General features: G+C 33.1%; 2 protein-coding genes across 2 annotated transcripts; both read right to left on the reverse strand.

Moving 5' to 3' along the window:
• Positions 1-77: 77 nt before the first annotated feature.
• Positions 78-1715, reverse strand: LOC132760312 (phospholipase A and acyltransferase 1-like). Its single transcript, XM_060752302.1, has 3 exons — positions 1482-1715; positions 1084-1213; positions 78-379 (listed from the first exon to the last, which is right to left on the reverse strand). The coding sequence occupies exons 1-3, from the start codon at positions 1631-1633 to the stop codon at positions 173-175; spliced, it is 489 nt and encodes a 162-aa protein (XP_060608285.1). The 5' UTR covers positions 1634-1715; the 3' UTR covers positions 78-172.
• A 4525-nt stretch (positions 1716-6240) lies between these two features.
• Positions 6241-10342, reverse strand: LOC132760402 (phospholipase A and acyltransferase 4-like). The gene is made up of 4 exons (XM_060752413.1): positions 9930-10342; positions 8614-8830; positions 8204-8333; positions 6241-7556 (listed from the first exon to the last, which is right to left on the reverse strand). Exons 1-4 carry the CDS (start codon positions 10033-10035, stop codon positions 7350-7352), a joined length of 660 nt encoding a protein of 219 aa, XP_060608396.1. The 5' UTR covers positions 10036-10342; the 3' UTR covers positions 6241-7349.
• Between the last annotated feature and the right edge of the window lie 2557 nt (positions 10343-12899).

The following is a 12899-nucleotide window of genomic DNA, read 5'->3' on the forward strand; positions in this document are numbered from 1 at the left end:
GTCCTTAATATGTAAATACACATCAGAATATCAATAATGAAACAGTTGTCAATTGTACGGCTTGTCGCCATTGTATGGCACACAGTCACTTTATCTACCGGCCAATTAACGACGCAGTTCGATACTACAGAAAGAACATGACGCGTATGTACTTTATCAAATGTTCATTTCGTTATTTTCTAAACAACTCGTGCAAAGTATCGAGAGCTGCCTCAAAAGGTAATAATATTGCACCAAATATTGGCACAGGAAATATTCCGAAATGAGGATGGTGTCCAATCGTAATGACGTCATCCGGGAGTGTCCCATGTGGCACAACTTCAACACCGTGTAATTGTACTACGTAGGCATCTCTTGATAATCCTTTGCTGAATGGTACCTAAAGAGAGTAAAATTCAGGTTATTAAATATCTAAGACTACGACTACCAGTGCCACTACCTAAGTTGGCATAGAGGCCACGTCTAAAGAACGTTTTTTAATCTTGTGACCACAACTTACTTGATTGTGACCTCAAGATATTATGTTGTGGCCAGAACTTATTTTCTTTTGGCCACAAGTTATTATCTTTTGGCCTCGACTTATTATCTCGTGGCCACAACTTACTATTTTGTGGCCGTGACTTATAATCTTGTGGCAACAACTTATTATCTTGAGGCCACGACCTTTTTTAACCAAACGATCGTTTTATCTTAGAGAAACATACGGCGGCATAGAGGTGACCTTTGAACGTAGTATTATTTTATCTTGTGGCCACAACCTAATATATTGGGGCCTCAAGATATTATATCGAGGCCACAACTAATTATCTTGTAGCCACAGCTTATTATTTTATGGCCTCAAGATATTATCTCGTGGTCATAATGAAAATAATAAGTTGTGGCCACAAGATAATATTTTGAGGCCACAAGATGATAAGTTATGGCCACAAGATAATACTTTAAGGCATCAATATAATAATAAATTGTGGTAACAAGATACTATTTTGAGGCCTCAAGATAATAAGTTTTGACCACAAGATACTAATGCAAATGTCACCATAATGCCGCCATTAGATTATACTATTTTCTATATAAATTGTTTACCTGCTTTGAGACGGCTTTTCCGTATCGGCACCACGTGGCGAAGTGTTCACAATTCCATGTTAACGCGTTGTAGTCGTTCGATCCTAGTTTGGATTCTGCCCGTTTGACTATTGTTTCCCTTGGATATGGTCTATATATCAAAGAATAAAAGAAAAAAGTTCTTATAAATCATTTTTTATATCTGGAGTCAATGAATTATAAAAGATAAAGAGAATTGAGTATTTCCTCAGTACAAACTAATTTCTAACGAGTAAATGATGTATTACGAGTTGTGATAATCATAAAATCTTTATTTCATACCATTTTAAGTGTAGGAAAGTTTGAAAGAAATCTGAAATAAATCTTATTTAAATACTGCAAAAATAAATAAATTAATTAAGGGTTGAACAATCAATTACTTCATTTCGTCGTCACATTCATTATTCACGATAATTGGGGACCCGGCAGCTACGTCTTTCAGTTTATCCCGCCGTACTTTGATGCTACCAAATAGCCCGAAGTTGATTTCATCACCGGAAGTAGTTGAAACGCCAGATGTCGCTGCTACCATAGAACACAGTTCATACGTGCCTGATTTAGATGGCGGCGGAGACAGGTGTATAACATAGCCCCGCCCCCTCCTGTTAAATAGATGCAGGAAATATGAATGGAAATAATTGGTATATATTTCAGCTCTAATATATAATAGTTTTTGATTTTAAGTAAAAAATGTTTTTAAAACATTTGCATACGAGTGATCTTTGTCTTTTTCATCATCATTTCAAGTGAATTGTAACATTTTTTACTTTCAAAATGGTAAATCGGCTAATAATTAAACAGTCTAGTAAATCGACGACTGTTTATTCAATCTGATTAGATCAGCTTCGCATTAGGATCTGACGGATACCAATAGGATGTCACTTTCTCTCGACCTTTCAAACAACCATGCAATCATCGGCGACTTTTCACAATTTTGAAAGTGATGCGGATTCTTAATAAACCGTTGGAAAATCAATACTGAGTTGGTAATTTTCACGATTTCGAGATAAACATATTAAAACTTGACTCTATTTTCCTAGTTTATTTGGTTTCAAATTACTTCAAACATTTTTCTAACAAAAATCAGCTATTTGTTTTACTTTTTTCGATATCTTGATACTTCGTTTTATGCCTATCCGTGAAGGACGGTTCGATTACAAAATAGCTTTCTGAAAATTCCGAATCACAATGAGCGCGGAACAAATGCGGTGTTAATCAGAAAAAAATATGCAAAAAATAACTTCAGTAGAAACGAACTTCAGATTGCTGATAATAAACACTTCAATCACTAAATGCGCCGTTCTTGACAAATTTAATTTTATAAATGTTTATTACATGTACTAATAAACACTTACCTATACATGTATACTTGTAAGTTATAACATAGTTTAATGTACTCACCAACGTAAACCGCCCAATGTGAATACAATCCTTTTAATCGTGGTAATTGGATTAAATCTCCTAATTTCAGCTCTTCCTCGCCTTTTATCTCTAAACATATCACCATTTTATGCCAGCAATTTAACTAGCAGACGATAAATCTCAGATGCAGATGACTAAAATCAATACGAAATAATATTCGTATAAAATACTGTCATTAACTTTTGCATTTGATTCTTATTTTATCAAATCAAAGCAAGTATTATATGAACAATTCAAATTTATACGAAGAGGCGCGCAATTTATATCGAATTATTTTACTACACTGTGCTACTTTCTCAATACATTTCTTTATATACTTTTGGGAAGCAGACGACATTCACTTTTCTGGAAAACTGAAAATGTATACATGTATCAACTCGAAACTGAAAGTATAAACACTTATTGCTTTTTTCTACATAAAGCAGCGCTGCACCATTCGTAATGCGCTGGCATACTTTATGATGAATCATTGAATTTCCGGAATAAAGTGCTTTTTGAAACAGGAAACGATTATATATTTTCACACTTAACTTCAAAGCAGTTTGCCCTAATGGCTCTAATAAGTGGAAATCTTATTTCTGCTATGTATTTGACACCATATCCGACAATAAAATAAAAGTTTATTTTAGATTTACAGTAGAAAGCATATCTGTGAATGAAATATATTCTGATATTGTCCGAAATATATTCCGATATTGTCAGAAATATATTCCGATATTGTCAGAAATATATTCCGATATTGTCAGAAATATATTCCGATATTGTCAGAAATATATTCTGATATTGTCAGAAATAATTCCGATATTGTAAGAAATATATTCCGATATTGTCAGAAATATATCCAGTTTTATATAATTGTTGCAGGTATATGATCTCAGGTGGCGGGAGTAAAGATGGACGTGTGTGTATATGGAATGCCACAGCAGACTCCTTACCAGATTTGTCCTTATCAGATGAGCATTCACAATAAACAATTAACGATGTTGTTTGTTTGATTGATTGATTGATTGATTGATTGATATGACTAGATACAATATCTATTATCTAAAAGTCATTTGAAGTTATGATTGATTGATTAAATGTTGATTGATTGATTGATTGATTGATTGATTGATTGACTAGATACAATATTTAATTTAAATTATAAAAATGGAGATTATTGATTTACTAGAGAGTAACAGATTTAAATGCAAGAAATTGATGTGCTGAAAATTAAAATCAAAAGGCAAATTTGTGATGTATATAGAATGTTATACATGTATATAATTGAAATCACTTCCATTTCTAAGGATCTCAGGTATTGAGGAGAGATAAAACTGGATAAAAAAGTAACAGCTTATCTGTTTGAAACTATCCTTGAAGTGATGATATATAATGTCACAAAATGTTTACATTAAATGGTGATGTTGATTTATTTTATCGCTGAATAAAATCACTGTGTGAGGAATTATATATAACGAGGGCTTAGCTGCGCATCCGAATGAAAAAACAGTGATTTTATTCAGCGATAAAATCACTGCTTGGGATATATTATATCAATTCTAACATAACAACGAATAAATGCTGCCATACCTGATATTAAAGGCACATTATGCCTCAGAAATGAATAAATATTTGAGCCGCTTCACGACAAAACCAACATAGTGCAGCGACCAGCATGGATCCAGACCAGCCTGCGCATCCGCCCAGTCTGATCAGGATCCATGCTGTTCGCTTACCAACCCTATAACAAGTGGAGAAACTGATAGCGAACAGCATGGATCCTGATCAGACTGTGCGGATGCGCAGGCTGGTCTGGATCCATGCTGGTCGCAAATGCACTATGTTGGTTTTGTCGTGTCATGGCTTATTTAATTTTTTAAAAATGTCAAACATTAGTTTAGAATAGTGTCAAATGTAAAAGAATGTGTCATAAATCATGTAAATGCAGCAAAATGTAAACAAAACAGTATTTTAACTTCTATACAAAATTTTGAATCACTATAGATGTACTAATTGCCAAAAAGCGATAGTAGAAGAAGACAGTTCAGATAGTTGGCCATTGAGTAACTTGTTGGAAACTATGAAAGTATACCAAGAATAATAATACGATTTTGAGAAATAGAAATGAAAGCATTTCTGGGGCATAATGGACCTTTAAGCTAAATTGTGCCAGATTTGTTTCCATTACTGATTTTCAGGGCGTCGGATTTTTAATGATTATGTCACATGTCTAAATATAGAACGTCAACAATGATTTTATTGCTTGTTAAAACACACTTTCGGTCCTTTGTTCAAAAGGGAAAGATACGGGTTGTGTAAGAATATAGACCAGAACATAATATTATTTTAACTAATTATATAAAATGATATTGCACATGTTTCTTTTAAAAGGAACATAATTTTATTATAACTGGTACATTACGTTACCATTACATGTACATTTTTTATATGTACATCAATCACATCATATAACATTTTTCCTCATGTGTTACTGAGGTGTCCTTTTGCCATTTTCATACCTAATTTTTGTCAGGAAATTTGCTTCTGCTCACAGCCTTATAATGCATATCAAAAGTAATAAAATTAATAATTACATGTATTTAGATTTTATTCTGTTTTTTCTTTGCTACATGTATCGATTTTGATGCAAATCTGTTGTTCTATTATGATTCTCTACTCATCTTAGAAACTACAATGCCAAAACTGAAGATATTTTTTATGTAATCTTTACTTGTGAACGATGCCCTTGGGTTAATGTAGTATACATAGACTTATTTAGGATTCTTTTTTTGCTGACATGAGCACTTTTTGAGATGACCTTTCTTCTATCAGTCTGCATATTACATCTCTTACACCATAAGTCCAGTATTGCTGAAACTTAGGAGGAATGTTCCTGGCATGAATCTTTCAAAATTTTGAAAATAATGCCATTCTGCCTTTCTTTAGGTCCTACCTTTTGTTGCCATGGAAACCAAAGAATAACATCCTCTTCAAAACAGGATATCGAATAGCTAGGGTTGTGCAAAGACAGGCGCACATTCACAATGCCATAAACATAATAATATTTGAGACTTATGAAATCCTTGAATGGCCCTTGTTTTGCTGAAACGCACGCAAGCCATACTAAGAGTTGCCGAAAAGACGTGCATCTGTGGTGGTCTTCACGGCGTGCTATTCTTTCAAAGGATGAACATACATTTTTTGTGTGTGTTTATTTGGGCTTTTGTTGAATTTTTGTATGGTTTTCAGGGTTTTACGTCGTACTGAATCTGTAAAGGTCATATGTGGCGAATTACCAGCTTTACATGTGGAAGAAGACCTCCAGTGCCCTTCCGTGCATTTGCATTTTTTTTGGCACGAACGTTCACTATATGTACGTATTCATGCCTATTCCTATATACTAAATGGCCATGAGTTTAAAATGCCTTTTCGCCCAGATCGCGGGATTTTCATTGGTCAGTGTACATTCTGTGGCAGAGTCTGACCAATCAAATACATGTACCTGTGATCTGAGTCTGAGCAGAGAAAATTTCTTTATAACCTCTGATTCTGTACATTCTTCACGTAACCCATCTTGGTTGTCTTGACTAATTAAGAAGACCGTCTCCAGCTAGTCCTTGGTTCAATGCTTTCTTTACAAAAAAACACATGTTCTATATTTGGTACGAAAAGAAAGAAACTATCATTGTCTAACTCGAGATAATCTCCACATGTTGATAAAGAAATAACACCATGACAGGTTTGAAAGTAGATATAATATCATCGTAAAAATTTATACAAAGCAATACTATAAACATATTATAAATCCTCACCCCCACACATGGAGAGATTATGCACATCTATTGACCCACACGATCAGTATCAACTCGTTGAGTGTGTACTTTTATTTACAAATTTTGTTTCATCACTTTGTCGAAAATTATTCCAATTCAGTACTCTCATACTGCCCCATTTCCCCCCATTATGAAACTGACTTAAGCAGAATGTAACATGCACTTCAATGCGTGATGATAAAAACAACTACTAAATAATGTCTTATATGTTTCCTTAAAAGTTGTAGTCAATAGTTTAACATGTATATGATTAATTGTAAGCACAATCCACAGTTAATAATCTTAAACAATATATTTTCAAATAAATAAGATTAATCAACAGTCTACCAATTGCCTATTTGCCGTCTCTGTGACTTAAGTAGTTTGGTTCCAGATAATTCAAGGAGGGGGCGGGAGGGGACATTAATTATGGCAAGACAGGAAAGGGAATTATTTCTCGAGATAAACGTTCCCCTTGATGAAGGTTTTGCGTACGAAATTTCTGATCATTCACTTCTGCCGTTTTCCTGGAATATTTATTCTGTAGAATTGAATAGCGTTGCAACTCAAATCGGGCTAAGAATTGCACAGACATACAATTTTTAGCTTAACTTTTGTGTATATTTTATAGGACCTGGAATGATTTCACGACATTACTGTTCCACTTGAAGAACGTTTTGTGTACAAAATTCAAGATCATTTACCGTTTTCTTTAAGCGTGAATATTTTTTCTCAATATCTTTGCATTTTGTTTTGTTCATCAGCTTCAGCTGATCTAAATAAGAAATTCAAATATAATGTTTTTTTTTTGCCTTTTAGACTCCGGTGGGGTTCCTTTAACAGTCATGATATTTTCCCGGTGCCTTGAAGTATGTAAATACACATCAGAATATCAATAATGAAACAGTTGTCAATTGTACGGCTTGTCGCCATTGTATGGCACACAGACTTTATCTACCGGCCAATTAACGACGCAGTTCGATACTACAGAAAGAACATGACGCGTATGTACTTTATCAAATGTTCATTTCGTTATTTTCTAAACAACTCGTGCAAAGTATCGAGAGCTGCCTCAAAAGGTAATAATATTGCACCAAATATTGGCACAGGAAATATTCCGAAATGAGGGTGGTGTCCAATCGTAATGACGTCATCCGGGAGTGTCCCATGTGGCACAACTTCAACACCGTGTAATTGTACTACGTAGGCATCTCTTGATAATCCTTTGCTGAATGGTACCTAAAGAGAACAAAATTCAGGTTATTAAATATCTAAGACTACGACTACCAGTGCCACTACCTAAGTTGGCATAGAGGCCACATCTAAAGCTTTACTAGTACGTTTTTTTATCTTGTGACCACAACTTACTTGATTGTGACCTCAAGATATTATGTTGTGGCCAGAACTTATTTTCTTTTGGCCTCGATTTATTATCTCGTAGCCACAACTTATTATTTTGAGGCCGTGACTTGTAATCTTGTGGCGACAACTTATTATCTTGAGGCCACGACCTTTTTTAACCAAACGATCGTTTTATCTAAGAGAAACATACGGCGGCATAGAGGTGACCTTTGAACGTAGTATTATTTTATCCTAATATATTGAATTGAGGTCTCAAGATATTATATCGAGGCCACAACTTATTATCTTGTAGCCACAGCTTATTATTTTATGGTCTCAAGATATTATCTCGTGGTCACAATGAAAATAATAAGTTGTGGCCACAAGATAATATTTTGAGGCATCAATATACATTTGTAATAATAAATTGCGGTAACAAGATAATATTTTGAGGCCTCAAGATAATAAGTTTTGACCACAAGATACTGCAAATGTCACCTTAATGCCGCCGTTAGATTATACCATTTTTTATATAAATTGTTTACCTGCTTTGAGACGGCTTTTCCGTATCGGCACCACGTGGCGAAGTGTTCACAATTCCATGTTAACCCGTTGTAGTCGTTCGATCCTAGTTTGGATTCTGCACGTTTGACTATTGTTTCCCTTGGATATGGTCTATTTTTCAAAGAATAAAAGAAATAGTTCTTATAAATCATTTTTTATATCTGGAGTCAAATGAATTATAAAAGATAAAGAGAATTGAGTATTTCCTCAGTACAAACTAATTTCTAACGAGCAAATGATGTATTACGAGTTATGATAATCATAAAATGTTTATTTCATACCATTTTAAGTGTACAAAAGTTTGAAAGAAATCTGAAATAAATCTTATTTTAATACAGCAAAAATAAAAAAATAAATAAATTAATTAATTTAGGTTTGAACATTCAATTACTTCATTTCGTCGTCACATTCGTTATTCACGATTATTGGCGACCCAGCAGCTACGTCTTTCAGTTTATCCCGCCGTACTTTGATGCTACCAAATAGCCCGAAGTTGATTTCATCACCGGAAGTAGTTGAAACGCCAGATGTCGCTGCTACCACTGAACACAGTTCATAAGTGCTTGATTTAGAAGGTGGCGGAGACAGGTGTATAACATAGCCCCCTCCTGTTAAATGCATGTGGAAAAAATGAATAGAAATTTTGTTTGTTGGTTTCATTTTACGCCTTTTTCCAACCTGTATTTCAGTCATATAGGCGGGTAGTTTCTTAACCATCGTTCCTGGAGAGTTACACCAGTACTAGACTACCTTCCTCCGCGCTAAACTACCAAAGCATCTCCCGGGGATCGAACCCACGCCAGAGAGGTAACTGGATTAGAAGTCATCGACTCTAACCCCTCGACCACGGAGGCGGTCTATGAATAGAAATTAAAAAAAAAAAAAAAAAAAAAAAACCCTGTTACATATAGCTGAATAGAAATAATTGGTTATCAATTTCAGCTATAATATGTAACAGGTTTTTGTTTTGTTTTTTTGTTTAACTAAAAAATGTTCTTGAAACCTATTGCATATGGATGCTCTTTAAACATAAGGTTTTTTTTTCAAAATTATTTCAAATGAATTGTATCATATTTTTCTTTCAAAATGGTAAATCGGCTAACAATTAAACAGTCTAGTAAATCGACGACTGTTTATACAATCTGATTAGATCAGCTTCGCATTAGGATCTGACGGATACCAATAGGATGTCAACTTCTCTGGACCTTCAAACAACCAATCACCGGCGACTTTTGACAATTTTGAAAGTGATGCGGATTCTTAATAAACCGTTGGAAAACCAATACTTAGCTGGTAATTTTCACGATTTCGAGATAAACATATTAAAACTTGACTCTATTTTTCCTAGTTGATTTGTTTTCAAATTACTTCAAACATTTTTCTAACAAAAATCAGCTATTTGTTTTACTTTTTTCGATATCATGATACTTCGTTTAGTGAAGGACGGTTCGATTACATGGCTAAAAATAGCTTTCTGGAAATTCCGAATCACAATGAGCGCGGAACAAATGCGGTGTTAATCAGAAAAAAATATGCAAAAAAATAACTTAAGTAGAAACGAACTTCAGATTGCTGTTAATAAAAACTTCAATCACTAAATGCGCCGTTCTTGACAAATTTAATTTTATAAATGTTTATTACATGTACTAATAAACACTAACCTATACATGTATACTTGTAAGTTATAACATAGTTTAAAGTACTCACCAACGTAAACCGCCCAATGTGAATACAGTCCTTTTAATCGTGGTAATTGGATTAAATCTCCCAACTTCAGCTCTTCCTCACCTTTTATCTCTAAATATATCACCATTTTATGCCAGCAATTTAACTAGCAGACGATAAATCTCAGATGCAGATTCAAAATGTTTACACAAAAATCAATACGAAATAATATTCGCATAAAATACTGTCATTAACTATTGCATTAGATTCTTATTTTATCAAATCAAAGCAATTATTATATGAACAATTCAAATTTATACGAAGAGACGCGCAATTTGTATTAAATTATTTTTCTACACTGTGTTACATCCTGAATACATTTCTTTATATACGTTTAGAAAGCAGACGACATTCACTTTTCTGGAAAACTGAAAATGTATACATGTATCATCTCGAAACTGAAAGTATATTAAACACTTATTGCTTTTTGCTACATAATGCAGCGCTGCATAATTCGTAATGCGCTAGCATACTTTATGATGAATCATTGAATTTTCCGGAATAAAGTGCGTTTTGAAACAGGAAACTATTATATATTTTCACACTTAACTTCAAAGCAGTTTGCCCTAATGGCTCTTATAAGTGGAAATCTTATTTCTGCTATGTATTTGACACCATATCCGACAATAAAATAAATGTTTATTTTAGATTTATAGTTGAAAGCATATTTGTGAATAAAAGTATCGCGTATTTCATTCAATTTGATGATGTACGTGCCATACAGCCATGTCTTATATCAAAGTTCAAATGTCTCACTCACTCACTCACTCACACACACACACGCTCACACACGCACGCAAGCACGCACACACACGCGCATTAATGTGCCGGACACTAACTCACTTTTAACATACAGAAAATATACAACCATGCAATTAAAATGAAAACTAACTAAATAAAAGATGCCTGCATGTATCTGCTTAGCAGAAACAATTATTTCATCATTTCATTTCGAAACAAAAAGTATGGTATGAGTATAGGAATAATTAACAAAAACAACATTAATTATGTTTATTTGCTACAAAGAAATCGAAACCTTTATATTATTCGAAACGAAAGTTGTTATTGTTATTACGAAATCAATTGTTTTCTGAGCTTTACTAAGAATTGGCTGAAAGTCAACAGCACACAATCAATTTACATTTAAAAAAAAATCACCCTTTCTTTTCTGAGAACAACAAAAAAACCTATACAAAATGATACTAGGTTTTCTAGAAATGCTCGTTTTTCTGCAACAAAGTTGACATATATCTATAACTACATATTATTTCTTTCCTAAACAATACATGTATAATCAAAACCAAAAAAAATAAGCTACTCAAAAAGATTCGTTAGATTTAGGTTTGGGTTTACTAATTCTCTTTTTTCTGCAACCATTTGCAATCAAAGGGCTGTAAGCTCTGTGGTATTTTCTGATCTTTGCAATCTAAATCGTACTGTATATCTTTATATAGTCAAGTCAAATCAAAAGATTTATTCAGTAAATAAAGGCCACCGGCCCAAAATACATGTCATACAAAATATGGTATTTAACATTATAAGGTTGTGTCTTTTACAAGTTTTGACAATCATTACATTTAAATGCTACTGTGCTATAGATGTCATGAGGTGGTAAATATAAGTAGAGATTTTCTTAATTATAAAAATATCATTAAAATTTTGATGAAAGTAATTCATAAAAGTTATGTAGTTTATTTCCGGAATAATACCAGTTTAGTAAATAGGTATTTCTAATTTCTAAATATTTTTTACAATGAAAAAATTTTCATGATATTCACAGTCAATATTATAAGTTAAATGATTTTCAAGACAAAAGTTGCAAAAGCGTTCTTGAAAAGGTATATTTAAATGCCTACCGATTTCAACATTTAGTTTGTGATTTGATCATCGAAATTTAGCATATGCTTTCTTATGTTTTACAGGGATTTCTATTAGAAGATACCGTTCTACATTTAATAAGCTTTTAAAATAACAATAATGGTGACATCTACTGGCATTGTTAATATTACTATGCCAATTTTGAGTATAACAATCTATTATGCGTTGTTTAAAATTGCTAACAAAAATATTCACATCTCCTATTTCTTGAGAAATCCAAATGTAACCAAATCCGTAACTGTACAGAAGTATTCGTATTTGCTAGCCCAAGAAGTTCTTCCAGCTTCATCTAGTGATTTTAACGTTAAATAACATTGTTTTGGGTAACGGCATGGTGGTATAACCAATAGCTTACACCAATAACGGGTGCAATTTGTACAATAAGTAATATATTTTCCTGTTATAAATTATAATTAATCTTGCTGGGCGAGATGCAGCGACTGCGTTTATATTTTTTATTACAGTCAGGGGTGTAACTTAAAGCAGTTATCATTTTTATAACTGAATTAAGTTACATATTTAAGATCTACAGGTTGCTTCCCTTTGTCTATCCCGATAATTGGTTATCCCTTTTAGATTGTTCTAGAAATAGGTTATAAGGGCACTAAATCACACACGCTTCATTTTATTGATCTTATGTCCTGATAAGCTCCCTTTAATTTTGGAAATAATTATGAGCGGCTTATATTAAAAACTGAAGTTCAGAGAACAGGGCTAGGGTTCATAATACATGTAATAATATTTATGTCACAGGCATATTAGGGGGCGGCAGGGCATGCCCCCTCAGAACATTTTGAAATACTGCACTGCATTTCTTGAATTTTAGGCACTGGCTTTTGGTGTCTTTCACTGAGTGTTCAAGTAGTAATTTTTCACATTATTGTTATACAAATAAAAGAAAGAAGTTAGATAATAACTGTAAGTATTTTTGGATCATTAATTACCAAAATAATAACCAATAAATCCAAATTATCATAATTTTTTATCTAGCTTTGACTTACTTTTTAATATACCTTTTACGTTTATTCATTAAATCTATTTTTTTTTCTTTAAATAAAAGATCGCTGAATAGAA

Source organism: Ruditapes philippinarum, unplaced genomic scaffold (genome assembly GCF_026571515.1).
Source record: "Ruditapes philippinarum isolate M1 unplaced genomic scaffold, ASM2657151v2 ctg21430_1_1_1_1, whole genome shotgun sequence".
Taxonomy (NCBI): Eukaryota; Metazoa; Mollusca; class Bivalvia; order Venerida; family Veneridae; genus Ruditapes; species Ruditapes philippinarum.